This window comes from Podarcis filfolensis, assembly GCF_964270895.1.
Source record: "Podarcis filfolensis genome assembly, chromosome: 8".
NCBI lineage: Eukaryota > Metazoa > Chordata > Lepidosauria > Squamata > Lacertidae > Podarcis > Podarcis filfolensis.
The window spans coordinates 68,936,503-68,956,664 of NC_139611.1; the positions used below are offsets into that span (position 1 = coordinate 68,936,503).

At 45.6% G+C, this 20,162-nt stretch overlaps 1 protein-coding gene across 6 annotated transcripts in view; it reads left to right on the plus strand.

Annotated features, from left to right (window-relative positions):
- The window catches only part of HIVEP3 (HIVEP zinc finger 3), a 240,192-nt gene that overhangs the window by 214,882 nt on the left and 5,148 nt on the right, over positions 1-20,162 (plus strand). For all 6 annotated transcript variants that reach the window (XM_083626698.1, XM_083626700.1, XM_083626696.1 and 3 more), the window contains one exon: positions 12,707-12,805. In XM_083626698.1, coding sequence (XP_083482824.1) covers positions 12,707-12,805 — 99 coding nt within the window. The remainder of the gene's footprint in view (positions 1-12,706; positions 12,806-20,162) is intronic.

Below are 20,162 nucleotides of genomic sequence, written 5' to 3' on the forward strand. Positions count from 1 at the left end.
CTCACTTTTCATTTCCTTTTGAGCTAGGGAGGTTCCTCCTAATCTTTCTGGCAGAGATCAGCATGTCTGGGCTGTAACCCTGAGGGTCACAACTCCAGAGGGTAGGAAATCGGGCCAACCCACACAACTGGGATTTAAAAGGAAAAGTCAGAATTATCGGGTGGTAGCCAACTTAAGTTTTGTGAAGAGTAGACCCGCTAAAGTCCATGGACCTAACTCAGGCTGCTTTCATACCATACATTTAGAAATAGTGTCAGGCCACTTTAAACAGTCATGGCTTCCCCCTAAGAATTCTGGGAGCTGTAGTTTGTTATGAGTACTGAGATTTGTTAGAAGGCAAATCTCAATTGTCAGAGTTCCCTGGGAAAGAGGGATTGACTGTTAAACCACTCTGGGACCTGAAGCTCTGTGAGGGGAAAAGGGGTCTCCTAACAACTCTCAGCACCTTCAACAAACTACAGCTCCCAGAATTCTTAGGGGGAAGCCATGACTGTGTATCATAGTGCTTTAAATGTATGGTGTGAATGTGGCCTCGCCGTGTTCATTAATTTCAATGGATCTACTTTGATTAGGACTAATATTGCATACAACCCACTATTATTTACTGAGCATAGCACCAGCCAGCATATTGTGCTCATAGTGGTCTTTGTAAGCCAAGGGACTTTTGTGCAAGCCCCATCATGCTCAGGGACATAAAGTTCTCCTTTCAGTGGGACATAAGCAGGAGAAGTTTCCTGCGAATTGTTCCAGCTGCAATGACCAGGTAGCGGCTTAGTCATTCAGTGGAGTCATCCACCAGGCGTTTCTCAGCATTGCAAACAAATCCTGTAGAAAGTGGAATTTGGCCTGGTGTTGATGTTACACCTCGAGTGGAATTGGAGTGGATTTTCAGCAGGGAGAGTGGAGGAGCTGGCAGGAATCAGTTACATGTTCTGGCAGGTAACTCTTGTGTCAGGCTTTGGCAGAGGCCTCTGGGTGCCAGCTGGCATTGACGTCCTTCACCACACTTAGAAGGCCTTGCTACAGGGAAAGCTACAGACTCCAGTAAAAAAGAAATAGAAGCTTCATTTGGACAGAATCCAAGTGGGGGTGGATGAAGCTGTTGTGGAAATTTGAGTGTGCATTTTTATCTGTGGATCTTCTCCACTGGTTCTATCCTCAACCCCCACTTCTAGCTATGAGGAGTCATACCTCAGCAAGGAAGGGCCACGGCTCAGTGATAGAGTATTGCTTTGCTTCCAGAAGCTTCCAGGTTCAATCCCCTGCATCTTCAGGTGTGGCCATGAGAGATTTCTTTTCTAAAACTCCAGAGATCCACTTCCAGTCAGAGAATGCAGAGAATATTGATGGCCAACAATCTAACTCAGTATAAGGCAGGTTCCTTTTTTACTATGTTCCCAGTGGTAGAGTGTGCGCTTTATGTGCAGATGGTCCCAAGTTTTTGATTTCCAGCTACTCTTTGTTGAAAGATAGCAGAACTGAGAGAAGCTTCTGCCTGAGACCTTGGGAGAGGTATTGCCAGTCAACAAACAGACTGCTAGCCTAGGCAGAAGGAAGTCCTGACAATTTCAAGATAGCTGCACCATCGTCATATTCCCCACCACCATCAACTGTTGGGTAAATCAGAAATATATGCACCCTTGTCCAACATCTTCCTTGTGCGAGAAAACAGAAAGGCATCCATGTGCCCTGATCTAGTTTGCTTTCAGGTACTTGAGTTCTGATGTGAGAACTGTGGGGATGTTCAGGGATGCAGGAGAGGGTATATTGTTTATTAATAGCCTTCCTAACTTGCACTAGCAACTTCCTTTACTTAGCGGAGTTTCACATTCCCCTTTTAAACACACAATGGATAACTGGTTGCAGGCTTGTGTAAGCCCCTCACTATTAGGTTCCTGGTAAGTTCCCTTATATCCCTCTTAAAAGAATAAACACGCCACAATCTTGTATAAAGTATAGAAACAAAGTTTACTCACATTCAGTTCACAGTTGGATCCCTGAAGGCAGTCTTAGTTACAAAGTATATACATGTGGAGCTATCCCATATGGGGATAATCCCAGTGTCCTCTGTTGGCTGCTCCAACGACAAAGGAAGTCAAAGAGAGGGAGAGTGCTGCATGCCTTGTCCTTTTGTTACCTGGACCGGTAAGGTCACGCCCCCCTCTAGTCACATGCAAAGGAAGTATGTCCCAGCCAGGAGGAAACAGGAAGTTCTTGACTGGCTAGACCAAACATTCCCCTGCATGTCCACTCTAGGAAAACAAGGAATGTTGTACTTGACTGCTACTTATGTATCCCATCCCACAAGCACTGAGTTTGCCACCGTTCACTTCAACAGAGGGTACAGATGTGCAAACTTGCCCCTGCTCCTGTCAGCTTGGAAATGTGCAAAGTAATTTTTAACAAAGAGAGAAACAGAAAAATCGGAAATAATGCAGTTTATGATCCAAACCATTTGCATATTTGGAATTGGCTCTCCCCTCCTGCCAGCTCTCCTTGATTCCTCAAATACTTTTCTCATCAGTCTCCTTAATTCCCAACACCTTTCCCCTTAAATACTTGTTGGCCGACAGGAGGCACACTGGTTCTGTACAAGAAGAAGGAAGGAGGAAGGCTTTCCCTTTCCCTCCTACCTCTAGATGTCCTAGCTATGTTCCATGACACTAGAGAAGAAGGAGGGAGAAAGGGCAGACCACCCTTTCCCTCTCTTCTCATGCTCCACTGCACAGAAGGTGCTGCCTAATAAGACTTTAAATGGGGAAATGGAATAATAATAATAATAATAATAATAATAATAATAATAATAATAATAATTTTATTATTTGTACCCCGCCCATCTGGCTGGGTTTCCCCAGCCCCTCTGGGCAGCTTCCACAGAGACCAAAAATACACTAAAATGTCACACATTAAAAACTTCTCTGAACAGGGCTGCCTTAAGATGTCTTCTGAATGTCAGGTAGTTGTTTATCTCTTTGATATTTGATGAGAGAGCATTCCACAGGGCAGGCACCACTACTGAGAAGGCCCTCTGCCTGGTTCCGTGTAGCTTTGCTTCTCGCAATGAGGGAACCGCCAGAAGGCCCTCGGCGCTGGACCTCAGCTTTCGAGCAGAAGAATGGGGGTGGAGACGCTCCTTCAGGTATACTGGGCCGAGGCCGTTTAGGGCTTCAAAGGTCAGCACCAACACTTCGAATTGTGCTCGGAAATGTACTGGGAGCCAATGTAGGTCTTTCAAGACTGCTGTTATGTGGTCTCGGCGGCCGCTCCCAGTCACCAGTCTAGCTGCTGCATTCTAGATTAGTTGTAGTTTACGGGTCACCTTCAAAGGTAGCCCCACGTAGAGCGCATTGCAGTAGTCCACGCAGGAGATAACTAGAGCATACACCACTCTGGCGAGACAGTCTGCGGGCAGGTAGGGTCTCAGCCTGTGTACCAGGTGGAGCTGGGTTCGCAGTGTAGGCAGGTGGGGCGGGAAACCAATATTTAGTCCCTGGCTTGGATTTTAATCTGAGCCAGAGAATAACTCGATGGCTTGTAAATCCTTTGATGCTCGAATTATGAGCCCCTCAAGCTCTAAGATGAACCCAGAAATTGAAAGCTTTGCTGGCATCTATAATGGTGGGTTCTAATTTGTGAATGTAAACAAACAAGGGTATCGATGGAGTGAAATGAATGGGGTTATTCTTATTGGTAATTTATCTTTATGCACACATCAAAGGACACACAGAAAGTTGGATCAGAGTCACAGCTCCTACACTCAGTCTAAGCCATTGAATGAATGACCTTTGCAGGCCATTGCTGTGATAGAAATAGTGCTTGGAAAACGAACGTCAGGAAAATAAATCAACACTTTCACAGGCACTTTTTTCTTGAAGCCCAGAGCTGCAGAGTTAATAAGATCTACTCATGTTACCTGCGTTGTCAAGCTCAACCCATTTTAACAATCTGAATAGTAATGTAATGTGGATCAGCTGATGCCTCATTGCCTCTCGCTGACTGTCTTGTATAAAAATGGGAAATCAAAAAGACTGAGTTTGGGGTCAAATTTGGGTCCTCTCTACATGCTTTGATTTGCACTGTGATTCAACACAGTTAACAAAGAGCTTATTGTGCTGTCTTCTATCTCAGGGCACACGTATGCTACCGATTCAGTCAATCAATCTTTATTATTACCATCACGGATCAGCCACTAAGTTACAATCAGACAAATACGACTTGCAATTTACATGCCAGCAAAAGACTGTTAGGAATTAGCAGCACAGTCAAGGACTAGGCTGTTGTGTTCATTGTTGCACATTCACAGCCATACTTAGAATAGATTGCTGAGTGCTAGTCTAGTTGGTAAGGAGATTTCATAGAATCATAGAATGATAGAATCATAGAGTTGGAAGAGACCACAAGGGCCATCGAGTCCAACCCCCTGCCAAGCAGGAAACACCATCAGAGCACTCCTGACATATGGTTGTCAAGCCTCTGCTTAAAGACCTCCAAAGAAGGAGACTCCACCACACTCCTTGGCAGCAAATTCCACTGTCGAACAGCTCTTACTGTCAGGAAGTTCTTCCTAATGTTTAGGTGGAATCTTCTTTCTTGTAGTTTGGAACCATTGCTCCGTGTCCGCTTCTCTGGAGCAGCAGAAAACAACCTTTCTCCCTCCTCTATATGACATCCTTTTATATGTTTGAACATGGCTATCATATCACCCCTTAACCTCCTCTTCTCCAGGCTAAACATGCCCAGCTCCCTTAGCCGTTCCTCATAAGGCATCGTTTCCAGGCCTTTGACCATTTTGGTTGCCCTCCTCTGGACACGTTCCAGTTTGTCAGTGTCCTTCTTGAACTGTGGTGCCCAGAACTGGACACAGTACTCCAGGTGAGGTCTGACCAGAGCAGAATACAGTGGCACTATTACTTCTCTTGATCTAGATGCTATACTCCTATTGATGCAGCCCAGAATTGCACTGGCTTTTTTAGCTGCCGCGTCATACTGTTGGCTCATGTCAAGTTTGTGGTCAACCAAGACTCCTAGATCCTTTTCACATGTACTGCTCTCAAGCCAGGTGTCACCCATCTTGTATTTGTGCCTCTCATTTTTTTTGCCCAAGTGCAATACTTTACATTTCTCCCTGTTAAAATTCATCTTGTTTGTTTTGGCCCAGTTCTCTAATCTGTCAAGGTCGTTTTGAAGTGTGATCCTGTCCTCTGGGGTGTTAGCCACCCCTCCCAGTTTGGTGTCATCTGCAAATTTGATCAGGATGCCCTTGAGTCCATCATCCAAGTCGTTGATAAAGATGTTGAATAAGACCGGGCCCAAGACAGAACCCTGTGGCACCCCACTCTTCTCCAGGATGAAGAGGAACCATTGATGAGCACCCTTTAACCACCCAGTTCCTAGAAATGCATGTTGATGGAGAAAATTTGCCATTTTGGTAGTGATTTCATTTGTGGAGTCTGACAGAAGGAGGGAGGTGTAAACATCAGAGGTGCCTGGGAATTTAGTTCCACTGCAAATTTAAACAGGCACCATAGTTTTTTGATTGCCCTAGCTTCTCCTGAAGAACCAGAGAATTATAGTTTTATGAGTATCAGTAGGATAGGATCACTGAATCTTCTTATAGCGACCTGCTTGACAGCTTGCTTTGAGAGCCGCCACCTGTGAATAGGCTTTGAAATTGGTTTCAGCTTCAAAGTTTTGCTTGCAGATTTGTAGTAGCCAGTAAAAAAAGTCAGAGGTGTTATATGCAACCCTCCCGTTTCTTAGATTTGGAGATGTGGTGTGTCCGCTGTATTGCCAGCTAGGAAATTGCACGTGTCTGAATTTCCACATTCTCTGGGGTTGAATTTGCATGAAAGGGGGCTGTCATTCATTTGCACCAAACACTGCAATATATGGAGAATGGTTTTCAGGTCAGTTCTCCTCTATCTTTCCAGCACAGCATGATGCTATAAACCAGGGGCAGAGAACTTGCAGCTTGCAGACCTAACCCGGTCTGTGAGGCCAAGCCACACACCGCTACCTCTACACTTGATATCATATGTGGCACCAGGTGTGGGTCAAGGAGAAACACAGCTGGGCCAAATGGACATTGCAGTCACCGCCAATCAACTGATTGGCAGCACTTGCAGAAACAAACCCTGTGTGTGGTGCTTTGCAAACCCCACGGCTGGGTTTCAAACCATGCAGGCAAAAATGGTCCCTTTACATCATTGCGACATCAGGTGATTGGTAGGAGGCTGGCCCCTCCCACCTGTCAATCCTGCTTCATGGGAGAAATAAAAATCTGGACTGCTGGCCAGATCCCTTTCCCTGCCTCTGCTATAGAGATTCCAAGCCTAATTAAACGCAAAGATTTGTAACCAATCCCCAGTGGGCTTTTCTTCTTTTTAAAGGGAAAAGCAGCTTCTAGAGGAGGCAGTTTGGAGAGAAGTAGTGGGGAGAAATGCTGTTTCCCCCTACCCACCCACCCCACAAGTGCCCCTTCCTAAAGTGCCTTTTAAACAGCTACTGGAGTTCTGTTAGATGCATTTGTGTGTCACGCTGGGGAGAGGCCCTCAGGTAAATTGGAACCATTTAAAATATGATTCATCTTTAGCGGATTGCGAAGATTAAATATAATGGGCTGTGTTACAAAAGCTGGTAAAAAGCTTATTCTGAGCTGCAAGATTATTTCGGCGCACTCTAACCGCCGCGAAGCACTTCTAAGCTTCCTGGATTGCAATCATAATGTTAAAACACATACTTAATTCTCTACCCCTGAAATGAATAGGGTTTAAGTGCTTAACAGTAGCTGGTGCATGCCCTTTATCTGTAGCAAACAAGTCTTTTCCTTTTTATCTCCCTCTTGCCCCTTTTCTATCTCTGTTGCAAAAAGGGCCTATTTTTAAAAAAGAAATCCCACCATTCTACCTTAGAAATGTTTGTTTGAAAGTTCCAAAAGCAAATTAGCTGCTTTCTTTCTTTTTTTTAAAAAAAGTATCTCATAGAAATTCTATTTGATTTGCTGTTTTGGTTCCCCCCTCCCCCTCCCAATGCTCAGCTTTGTACTCTTCAGGTGGTAGTCTTGTGTATGTAAAAGGTTAAAATGTGCACTGCTATACTGGGAACTGCCCCCCACCCAAAGCTTGGGCTGGCTCTTAATTGGCTGAGCTCAAAAGAAGTGGAAAGAAGGTGTGCTCTAAGGACCGTTCTAAATCGTGGGTTGTATCCAATGAAGTTTTACTCAAGAGTAGACCCATTGAAATTAATGGGCCTATGTTAGCCATGTCTATTAATTTCAATGGGTCCCCTCTAGGTAGGATTAGCAACCCTGTTCCCGTCACTGTCTACTCCCAACAGCTTCATTCAGGTATCACTTATTTTAATGTAATGCCCCATCTAAGGTGGCATCAAAGCAAAACAAAATGCATCCCCAAGAAAGAGGAGAATTAGGGCTCAGATTTGCATAGAAGTTGCACCTACCAATTTTTTATGCCTTGATGCACATGTAGAAATAATTCCTATAATTTTAATGGAAATGCAGCATAGACCACCATAAAGGGGAAGGTTTCACCAGGTTGCCTGTGGGCATACTCAGTTGGCTGCCCAGGTGGTCAATGTTAATGGGCAACATCGAGACCCTTCCTGGCCTCCCTTCTTAGGCCACCCCAAGTCCCATCATCACATAGCAAAAGAAGGAAGTTGCTTTTCAGAAAAGTTAAAGCAGGATTCCTCAACCTGGTGCTCTCCAGAGGCTTTGGACTACAATTCCCATCATCCCCCAGCTAGCCATTCAGTTCTGGCTAGGGGCTGATGGGAGATGTAGTCCAGAGCCCCCCGGGAATGCCAGGCTGGGAGGGAATTCTACAGTCAGGGAGCAGCTCTCTTTTGTCACCACCAGCTGTGCTTTCTGATGTTGATGGGACTAAGAGGAGATGCTCACTTGAGTATCTTAGCACCTGGGCAGATTCATATAGGGAGATGGGGGCCTTTCAAGTAGCCTGGGCCCATGAGATTGCACAAAAAAGAGATGGCAGCTGTACACTCAAATGACCAGGCAGCTGTTGGGCAGGAAACTGAATTTGCCTCTGCATACCAGGATGAAGAACAATCCACCATGCAACAGTGAGAAACATCAGGATATCCTTAATACCATATTGATTATCACAGATTTATAAGGAATTTCTACAGGCTCCTCAAATACCCAAGCGACTGGCTAGCCATGCCCCCTACTGAAAAACACTAAGATTTTCAATTTTATTTTGAAAGAATGATGGGAATCCCATATGGCAGGCCTGGAGAGAAATTTGGCTTTGTGATTCTCACTTCCCAAAACAATCTGTGAGCCGAAGCACAGCTCTCCTTTAAAAATTCACACTTCTCTGAATTTTGCAACGCAGTTCTGCGACAACAATAAAAAGAGTTGCAAAATGCACCCGCTAGGGGACACTGTGCACAAAATGCACATTTTCATGAAAATAACATATATAATAAACACATTATATAAGGCAAATGTGCATACAAAAAATGTATACTAGAATGCCAGTGGTTTTTCGTGAGATTTTTAATTTTTGAAGATTCAAATTGGAACTGAAATTAAGATTGGGAAAAATGAGAAACAGAGAGAAACTGAAATTGGCAGATTCAACCACCTTTCATCAAGGTTGGAGAACCTAGTGTCCTTCAGATTCTGTTGGACCTCAGTGCCCGTCAACATGGTCAAGGGTCATCAGTGGCGGAAGGGGCCGTCCCACAACATTTGGAGGGCCACAGGTTCCTCACCTCTTCTTTATGAAAGGTTAGTTGAAAACAGGTAGGGCCATTTTCACTTAAACCTAGGTCTCCATCCCTTCTGTGACATTCTGCTCTGCAGGAGAATGAATTTAAATATGCTTTGCCTAAGGTTACAGTTGCGTTCCATGACTTGTAGGTGACATCATTACGCTACTCCTATATCGACCTTAAAGAAGCCGTTAATATAAAGTGTTGTCATTGGTGAGAAGTAAGGGGAGAAGGAGGGGCTCCCTTGATATCGTCCAATGTGTCTAGCTTGGCTTCTTACGGATAGCATACTGATGTGTATTTGGGTTATGTCTCCCCTCAACTTTCCTCCATGACCGACCTTTTTCAGCTCTGCAAATAAGATGTCTATCAGGTTCCCTTCCTTTGCATTTGGTTCTGAGAGGAACGGAAAGCACTCCCTGTGCTCGCTAAGCTGCTTTTGAGGTTTAAGGATGCAAAAGCATATTAGCTGTCTCAAGGCAACCGCTTAAGTCCCATGAAAGATGTCTCGACAAAAGAGCTTAAGCAGCTAATAATGTTCATTGACAAGCAGGCAATGATGGAGACCTTTATGTGTGTCTGTGTGGCATGTCTTGACTATGCTGCTGCCGCATGCTGCTAGTCCCTCCTGCTTTTGTTTGTGTGCTGATGGAATTAAAGTTAGCCAGTGGAACAGGACTCGGGACGCTTCAGGGCATGATTGATCTCAATGACAAACATCCATTTGAGTAATGATACTGTCCGTTATGAACTCGAACTGGGACAAATTTTAGTCACAGCCGGGGGTTCAGTTTTTAAAATTATTAAAGAAGCAGCTGTGAATGGGTGGCCAAGAGAGCATGGAAAGAGTTGAGATGCCACAGTTCTTGAACTTTTTTTTTTGACCCTGAACCTTTTTTGAATATGAAATTTGACACTGTGAGAAAACTATTTTGTTTTGGAAAGAATATCATCACATCTACATCATACATTTAAAGCATACTTATACTGTGTTAATAGTCATGGTTTCCACCAAAGTATCCTTGGAACTATCATTTTTCAAGGGTGTTATAGCTCTGTGAGGGGTCTCCAAATTGCCCTCAGCACCTGTAACAAAGTATAGGACCCAGGAGCCTGGCTGTTACAATGGTATGAGTGCTTTAAACAGACGGTGTGAATGTGACTTCTAAGCTGAGGTCAGTGCTCTATGTTGTGGTCAAAGCCACCATCTGAGCTCATCCAGTGTGCTCATGGAGAGCAATTATTCCCATTTTTTACTGCAATTCAGCACTGGACAAATTTCACATGATGATTTCTTTATGACTATGAATCCTGTGAATCTTTTCTCCTTAACACATTTTTCATATGCAAATTTCCTTGTGATCTGTATTTATTAGGGGAAAACAATTATCTGAAAAAACAAGTAGCAAGAATAGCTTGCAGACCATTAACATTTTCAATTTAAAGATGGAGAGATGAGTTCTGAAAGAGGGATTTGTCTGAAACCAGAAAATTGAGTCCACTCCTCCTAAGTCCATAACACCACCTCTTTATCATTTCAGTCAAATGGACCGGAATGACTATATTGGTAAACAATAGTAGTATGCATTCTATCACTGCGCTGTGGTTCCTTCCCTAGTAAAGCAGTTGTGATGGTGGCTTTTTACAAGCACCCTCCAGAGAAGTGGGATCCTTATTAGTGCTGAGCTGAAACAGGTCTCAGAAGGACCAGTTGGCTGGTTTCTTTTGCTTACTGTAATGTTCCAGTTTTTCGGGTTGCAGGTATTTTGCCAACAGTCAGGAGAGCTTTGGCTATGTCATCTTGTTACAGTGCATTTGGAGAACCAAGCTAGATACTGAGACATAACGAAACCTTGAAGGAGTTTCACTGAGGACATGCATGACTTCTTATATTCAGTCTGGTCAGTCCCTGGAAGTGGAGGGGGGAGAGAGGGGGGCGCGCGAAGGGAGAAGGGTAAGGGAGAGAAAGGAAATGTTCTACCATTCTCTTGTTCTTTAACTCTCTCTCTTCACTTCTCTCCTTTCATGCACCTGCATTCTCTCTTCCTTGTCAAAAGCTGCCACATTCCATTCTCCTGTTTACCAGAGGATAGACACCTTTCCTGGTCACTTGTGGTGATTTGAAGCCATCAGTGCAACCAGGGAGGCTTTCAGTGCAAAGATCACTGGTAACAGGCGATCACAAAGCTTGCTGTGTTGGAGATCAGATGCAGACTTCTGGGGTTCATAATGTGTGCCTCAAAGAAGAGGAAAGCATTACACCCATGAATTCTTCTCTGGTTCAGATTTCTCAGAAGAATGACTCCTTCCCAGCCACCAAACCTCCAGCTGACAAGCCTTCACCAGGGCAAGAGAGGTTTATTATGTTTTTAGATATGCAGTAAGCTGCCCAGAGTGGCTAGGGAAACCCAGCCAAATGGGTGGGGTATTATTATTATTATTAAATGAGGTTTCTCTTGGTTGAATCATGCTGTCAAAGGTAGCCTTGGATTGTGGTGTCTTCACATGCATACCAAGATTGAGGTTGCAGTCCTCCACAAGAACAAAATGTTGGGCTAGATGGAACCAACATTTATATTGATCCACCAAGACTCTTCTTACATCCTAATGCCTGCCTTCCCCACTTTTGGAGACTAATCCAAGCATTAGAGCAGCTGCGTATTAACTGCGCACAAATTGTATTATGACCAGTAAGTACCCACAGCAGTGCTACAGCCTCAAAGGAAGAATAGAACTGCCATGCAGATTCATGGATCTGGGGAAGGGCCATAGCTCAAGGTACAGAGGAATCATCCTGATTCCTCCTACTTGTTGTGGTCACCTGTTTGTTTACACACCCTCTGGCCCAGAGTGGATGAGAAGTGGTGGGCAGCAGCACCTCTGCTTTTTCACCAGTCGTTCTCCTGACAGGCATTCAGCCAACAGCAGTGGTAGTGAGAAGGATGAGGGCTTTTTGGAGTGGGGGCAACACTTGAGGGCATCTTGCTTGAGGGCATTTTGGCACCTTGAGCTGGTATGCAACCAAACTCTGGTTTGCCATTGTGTCAGAACTTGGGAGGGGGGCAGGCACAGAAGATGCAAAGTGTGCAAGGATGCAAGAACAAGCCAGGCATAAATAAGGCTTGTATATACTAACATGAGTCTTAAATTAAAAGTGGAGTAGCCTATCTGAGCTGAGATTGTTTCCTTCTTAATATCTGCTCTGTTGCTTGACTCTTGAGCCTTTATTTTCCCTCTGAATTTTTCTCTCCCCTCAAAAAATAAATATACTACATGACATAGCATGTAGCTAACTATGGAATTTGCTACCACAAAATGTAATGATGGTCACCAATGTGGATGGCTTAATAAGGGATTAGGGTAATTCATAGAGGATAAGCTTCTCAATGGTGCTTAGTCATAATGGCTACACAATTACCTCTGGTACCAGTTACTGAGGTAGCATTGTTTGCGCTCATGTTCTGCTTGTGGGGACATCTTTTGGCCGCTGCGGAAACAGAATTCTGGACCAGTTGGGCCTTGGGCCTGATCCAGCAGGGCTCTGCTTATGGCCTCCTGTTCTCAACTGAACTGCTACTGAATGGCCAGCTTTGTTGCTTGATCTTCACAAGGAGGCTTTGCCTTTTGTTTGACAGTGTGCGATTGCTGTCTATGCTCTGGAAAATCTGGAGAGAAAGATGGGCCATGCCACCAGCATTCCTTTCCTACATTGCAAAGCAAAGTGCCTGCCCGCTTTTCTGCGTTGCATGACAGCTAGCCATCGTGAAGCTCATGCCTTAATCTTCCCAAGGAAGCCAACGACTAACCTTACGCTCAGCTTGCTGAGAGAGTAATGTTTAGTTTGTGGGACCTGCCTCCAGTTCTGGCAAAATAATGCAGAGAATGTCACTGGTTCCTATGCGGAAAGGAAGCCCGTGTTGACAAACGTGTATGTTCTGTTTTGTTTCAGGGAATCTGACTAAACATATGAAGTCAAAAGCCCACAGCAAAAAATGTCAGGAGATGGGTGTGTTGGTGTCTTCGCTGGTGGAGCAAGAAGCAGATGAAGGTAAAACTCATACCGATTCATTCATTCATTTCTTACTGTCTACATATCGCATTCCTGATGCCAGTTAGATCTGGATTTGAATTAATTCATCGGGTTGCAAGCGTGATCCATGCTGGAGGCACGTTCGCAACCCGCAGTGCCACATCTGCACACGCACAGGTCGCGATTTGGTGCTTCAATGCATGCGCAAAGCATGATTTAGCGCTTCTGCGCATGTGTGAGTGCCAAAACCCGGAAGTAACCCATTCCAGTACTTCTGGGTTTGGCCCGGTGCACAACCCAAAAACGCGCAACCTGAAGCATCTGTAACCTGAGGTATGACTGCATTTCTTTTATCATCACATTTTTATCCCACTGTTCCTCCAAGGAGCTCCAGGTGGCCCCTATACATCTCCCCCCCTCCCATTTTATTCTCACAAACAACCCTGTGAGGCAGCTTAGGCTGAAAGACAGTAACTGGCCCAAGGTCACCCAGCACTTAAAACCCCATTTAAACAGGTAGTCGGGGGCGAGGGAGAGCAGGAGACATAGGCTCCGTTTGCACTATTTAAATCACTATGATACCACTTTCAACAGTCATGGCTTCCCCCAAAGAATTCTGGGAATTGCAGTTAGTTAAAGTTGCCAAGAGTTGTTAGCAGTCTCTTGTTCTCGTCATAGAGTTACAATTCCCTGGGAAGAGAGATGGGTTGTTGAGCCACTCTGGGAATTTTAGATCTGTGAGGGGAACAGAGGTCTTCTAACAACTCTCGGCACTCTTAACAGATTTCTCTTCCCAGGATTCTTTGGGGGAAAGCCATGACTGGTTAAAGTGGCATGATGCTGCTTTAAATATTTAGTGCAGATGGGGCCACATAGAAGCTGCCTTCTCCTCACCCTTCCTGTTAGACCGCCCCCACCCCCTCTTTTGGCCGCCCTGGATTGCTCCAGGTGGAACTCATCCAACCTGGGATGATCTGGGGCTGCTTCAATCTGGTCTGACTGAATCCCAGGTTGGCCCAATTTGATTTGTGACCCGGCTGGATCTGGTGAGCAGATATACAGAAACAGACATATGTGCACATGTGCTGCGTTCCATATTTCACTGTGCGTTTGAGTGCATCTGAAGATTTACAGAATGCCATCCATTTAACCAATAAAAGAGTATCCTACGATTTTCCCAGCCGTACTTGTTTCAAAGGTATCGTCTTACATTTCCAGTGATCAGCGTAAACCAGTCTAGCATCCACCAGAGCATTTATTACTACCTCATGTTACTTTCTGGGGATGAAATCTGGTATAAAATTAAGAAGTCAAGCAAGAGGACCAAGTTACACATAAATGTTCCCGTTATAAAATTATTTACGAGTCGTCTTTCAGCCCCCAAAGGACCCCAAGGTGACATAACAATTTAAAAACCTTTAACCTAAAAACAACACTGAATCCAAATCTTTATTGCTTAGCCAAAGGCCATCATCAGTCATACAACAATATAGCAAAAAAATGTGGAACTACTCAAAATTGGATTAAAACCCACCAATAACTTTTATCCATTGCAATATCTAATACATATATCTATCCAATATATTTTATGAGATGTAAAACTATAGTACTCATTGCACACACACAGAGAGAGAACCGCATGAGAAAAACAATTTCATGACAAACAGATGGGGGCAGGGGCACAGACAAACAGATGGAACAGAATTGATTTACATTTTAAAATCATTCAAAGGTCATAGAGAACAAATCAAGTTTTAATGGTCCAATGAAAACTATGAAAGATGATGCCAGTCTAACTTTAAAATGGAGGTGGGGTGAAGTTTCATACTTGGGAGTGCTGTCATTTATTTATTTATTCATTTCATTGCTCTTACACCTCGCTTTTCCTCCAAAAAGCATACACCATCCTCTTCCTCTCCATGTTGTCCTCAGAACAACCTGTGAAGTAGGTTTGGCTGAGAGACTGTGACTGGCTCAAGGTCACCCATTGCACTTCAGGAGTGAGCAGGGATTTGAACACAGAAAATACTTTTTTTTCCATTCTGAAGTGGCTGTTATTTGCCTGCCTACTCCCCGGCACTTGCGACAATGGGCAGTGTCGATGAGTGTGGAGTTTAGGAGAGCTGGATTTTTGAGGGAGGCTGTGCTCAGTGTGGCATCCTGCACTAAGTACCACGAATAAGCTTCGGAGAGTCATTATCCGATGACTATGCTGTGCAGCTGAACTGAGCACAGAGCGGCAGAGGGCATGGCCTCCCACTAGTGACCCAACTAACCTAGCTATGGGGCCACGTAGTCTGCCAACTAGATGGCATTTGCACTATAAAATCTGTCTGCTTCCAGCATCCCACAGAAAGCAGCCTGGAGAACTCCCTTTTCATCACCCTGCCAGGTAGATGGTATCACTTTGGACCAAATGGCATCATACGAAATAGATATCGTTGCTGGTTGATGTTTCTGCATCACTGCTAAATAGCAGCTGTGGTGGTGGTGGTGGTAACAGGATTAGGACCGCGGCACACAAGATGGGGAGGGGGCATTTCCTCACTGCCGTGCAGCCGCAAAGAGAACCTCGCCACTTTGCCAGAAGCTACTGTTTTTATCACATGCTATTGGAGCTTTCTTATGCAAAAAGCAGCTGAGGGGCTCATTGGGACTGCTGCAGGAGGGAAAGGGTTAACCAGATCTCCCTGTGCATTGTAGCAGTCCCATGGGCATAGCCAGGGGAGGCAGCTATCATCCCAAATCAAGTAAATCAGTAAAAATACCTAACTAACTGAGGTTCTGCCCCTCTAATATGAAGCCTGCCCACCTAATAAATCCTGGCTATGCCCATGAGCAGTCCCATTCTGGATTGGATCCCCTGCTCCCCGATGGCTGGTATTCATGGGGAAGAAAGTTATCCATGGCTAATAGCCACAGTGGCTGGGCTCTTCCTCCACAGCTGGGGCAGTCGTCCTTCCGAATACCAGTTTCTGGAGACCACAGGAGGGGAGAGTGCTCTGGGGCTTGAACCCCGCTTGCGAGTTTCTGGTTGTGAGAACAGGATGCTGGAGCAGGTGGGCCATTGGCCTGATTCAGCAGGGTCTTTTTATGTCCTTATGACACCTGAACTCAAAAGTCACTATGCTGAATGTTCTTATGCTCTTACATTCACAAAAGAAACCCAGGAGCGGAGCAAGGTGGGTGCGGTGGGGGTGGCGTGCCCCGGGTGTCACCTCCGAGGGGGTGACATTTGGCACATCGCCCGCCCGCGACTCGTTGGGGACAGGTGGGGAGCTGCAGCATTTTGACAGCCCCGCACTCCCAGGCTGCTGGAGGAGGTATGCAGGCAGGCAGGGAGAGGATGGGAAGGATTCATGCGAGCAAATAAGCAGAGGGTGGTGGGAAGGAGAGAAGCAAAAGCTCCCTCAAAGGTGGACTCAAACCCTGGAATCCCAGAAGAAGCTCAACAATTTTAGCCACCCCTCCCCTTAAAAAAGCTCAACAACTCCCAGCAATGACAATGACAACTAGATTTCAAAGCTGGTGTGTGACAAGAAATTTTCCGCACCGGGTACCACCCGACCTTGCTACGCCACTGAAGAAACCACCACCAGTTCCCATGTTGGGGGCATTGGCTAAAGGTAAAGGGACCCCTGACCATTAGGTCCAGTCGCAGACAACTCTGGGGTTGCAGCGCTCATCTCGCTTTATTGGCCGAGGGAGCCGGCGTACAGCTTGCGGGTCATGTGGCCAGCATGACTAAGCCGCTTCTAGCGAAACCAGAGCAGCGCATGGAAACACCGTTTACCTTCCCACCGGAGCGGTACTGATTTATCTACTTGCATTTTGACGTGCTTTCGAACTGCTAGGTTGGCAGGAGCAGGGACCGAGCAACGGGAGCTCACCCCGTCGTGGGGATTCAAACCTCCAACCTTCTGATTGGCAAGTCCTAGGCTCTGTGGTTTAACCCCAGCCGGGGGCATTGCCTAGACTCGTCCTAAAACATTGAGGTGGTGAGGGAGGGCTACTGTCTGCTCTGCTTGTGGATTTCACTGGGGCATCTGTCTGGCTGTGAGATGCTGAACTGGAACTGGGCCTTTGGCCTGACCCATCAGAGTTTGTCCTGTGCCTTTATGAACTTACAGCCTTAAGACAGCAGACACTGTGATTTTCGCTTGCTTGCCATGGTACAGCTTTCCTTCTTTGAAATCCAGGCTTTCCTCTACCCCTTCTCTCTCTCTCTTTTGCTGCTTTACATCATGAAAAAAGGAAAACGTTCCACATTCGGAATAGATGGTGCTTTGCCAGAATTTTACCCTGGGGAGGAAAGAACGTGCAAAAGAAAAAAAAAACGGGGGGGGGGGGGGAGGATTGAGTCCAGTATCGTGTCAGTCACAAGGGAGATGCATTCATGCTGGTGTCAGCCAGCGGACATCTGCTCCAGTGTCAGATTGCTGGAGGAGTTGCGGAGCCTGCTAACTTACTCAGAATAACTGATTAGCTTTGAGAGCCCCTCGAAAAGTCTTTGCTGCTCTTAGCCTGACTTCTTTCTGAGACTGAACGGCAAACCTGCCGGGGGTGGCGCACAGGCCAAGCGGCCACATCCCCATTTCACAGAATCTTAGAAACTGTAGAGTCGGAAGGGACCCCAAGGACCATCTTGCCCGACCCCCCGGCAATGCAGGAATCTAAACTAAAGCATCCACGACAGATGGATTTCAGCTGCGGTTTGGGCCTCATTTCTTTTTGGTCCCAGGCATGTTAGCGATGCGTTGAAAACCCGCAAATGCTGCTCTATGCGGTGGAGAGCTGTAGGATGCGGACCACGACACACAGTGCCAGATTTACGTGTAAGCTAAACAAGCCATAGCTTAGGGCCCCACTCTCTTGGGGACCCCAAAAAATTTAAAGGAAAAAAACCTGGATGTACATTTCCAAAATATAAGATAAAAAACAAATAAAATAAAGCCTACATACAGCAACAGTGTTTTGTGTTGTGTAGGCTCCTGTGATGTAAGTAATGGGCCTCGCCTGCTAGCCTGCTCCCTAAAATATCACTGGTTTGCTCATTTCTATTTATAGGATGCCTGCATTCTTTATGTGCAAATGGCTCTAGATACCTATTAGGTCCATAAATTACCATTTACCATATATTCAGCACACAAAAAACAGTGACAATTTGTTGTTAACAAAGGACAGCTAGACATATAAAGGGCCCCATTACCTTCAGTAGCTTAGGGCCTCGTGAAACCTAACTCCGGCCCTGCTGACACAGGAAAGATTTTGTGGGTCTTGCTCTCAAGGACTTGGTCCTTTCCATCGTTTCCCACATCCCCGCTCGGCTAATGGTGACACGTTGCAAGTGGCGCAGTGTGTCACCACCTCAGCAATTATTCAAGGCTTCGAGCCAACAGGGCATTTGCTCTGCTTGCAAAATGGGGGGGGGGGAGCAGGCTCAGGGGAGCATGAGGGCATATGCTTTCTTTTTTAAAAAGCAGGGATTAACACTTTGCAGAGCCCCCACCACAATTCTGCCTTGTGTACTTCGAAGGTCTGTGTGGCTGGAGTGAACCCGAAGCGGCAGCCTGAGGTCTCCCGTTCCCTATTTCCAAAGAGCCTGTCCAGGGGACGTTCTTAGTCTGCAGGCACCTGCAGAGCTCCACCGTGAGAGCTGATCTCAACTCTGTGGCAGGAATCCACTGGTATTCAGAATGGAATCCTCCCTGGTCTGTTGATGTTGGCTGCACCCCCTGTCCACTGGAATGTGTTTAGCTGTCTGGGCTTTGCCGCTTTATGCAACAAGACATGTAATTTTAGAATTACAACTCACTCGCACACTCAACTCATTTCCACTTTTGGCTGAAAGGCACTCGTGCTTGTACCGAATGAGGCTGCCCATGAAGAAGTTTAAAAATGGGGGAGAAAAGGACAGAGCTGGCTAGATTGATCTATTTCCCCTTCATGTCAGTTTTGCCTGTCTTCATTCAGAGCATCCCTTTCTGCGCTAATCTCTTACTTTTCGTCATGTGAAAATTTGCATTCAACAGGACTTTAAAGAAAGTGTATTGAACTTAGGTCTTAAAGGGTGTGACCCTCAAATATGTAATTTATCATAAAGAACATATTTCTAAGTGTGTTTTCTCCTAAAACATGCAATCTTTAAATGCCCTTTCATATGTTTTTAAGCCGGGAACTATATTGCAAAATTTAGGCAGGTGTGAAACCTAAAGAATAACTACATTCTGATCTGTGTAAATCACCCAGGAGGTGAAAATTAAGTCAGGACACATTTGTGCTGTACATTTTAAACCCTCTTATACAACTGTTGCAGGGATGCGGGTGGTGCTATGGCTTAAACCATAGAGCCTAGGACTTGCTGATCAGAAGGTCGGCAGTTCAAATCTGCGCGACGGGGTGAGCTCCTGTTGCTCGGTCCCTGCTCCTGGCAGTTTGAAAGCACAAAGTGCAAGTCAATAAATAGGTACCGCTCCGGCGGAAAGGTAAACGACGTTTCTGTGTGCTGCTCTGGTTCGCCAGAAGCAGCTTAGTCATGCTGGCCACATGACTCGGAAGCTGTACGCCGGCTCTCTCGGCCAATAAAGCGAGATGAGCACCACAACCCCAGATTTGGCCACGACTGGACCTAATGGTCAGGGGTCCCTTTACCTTTACCTTATACAACTGTCGCAGCCATGGAGAATCATGGGAACTGTAGTTTGCTAAGGGTGCTGGGAGTGGCAAGTCTGTGAGGCCAGCACCTTCCGCAAACTATGTTTCCCAGGATTCTCCATGACTGTTAAGGTGGCAAAAGAGGGCTTTAAACATATGGTGCAGGTGTGACCTAAGTTCACTTTCAAATGTGCCCTGAATAAATGTCTCCTGCATCCCTAACGCAACAGTGCGCCTAACGAGGCTGTCCAATCAACCCGGGGAAATCGCACCACTGCTCCCTGTATTTTGCTGCCTGCTGAAGAAATTGCAGTGGGAAGCTTGTTTATAGACTCTTAAATGAGATGTTGGTCCATTTAATCTGTTTCATGTAGTACATAAAAGGCCATTTTATATCCCCCTTGTCTCCCATCTTGTAGCGTCTTCTATCTGATAAAGCTGAAACCATTCCCACCTAGCAGCTTTGCTCAATGTTATTCTAATAGTGCCTCTCTGTGGAAGAGTAACACCCGGAGTAATGATGATGGGAGCATAAATCATCCATCTGTCACCCAGATGAATAAGCATCCATGACAGTCAGTGAAAAACGAATGAATAACAACATATTATGGGGTGGGTGGGGGAATCCACTGAGAAGTTTCCCTGCACTACGCTTTTTTATTTTAATTTTTATGAATGCAAGCGGTTTAGAACTCAGTGGGGTTCCTGTGCCATTCTCTTT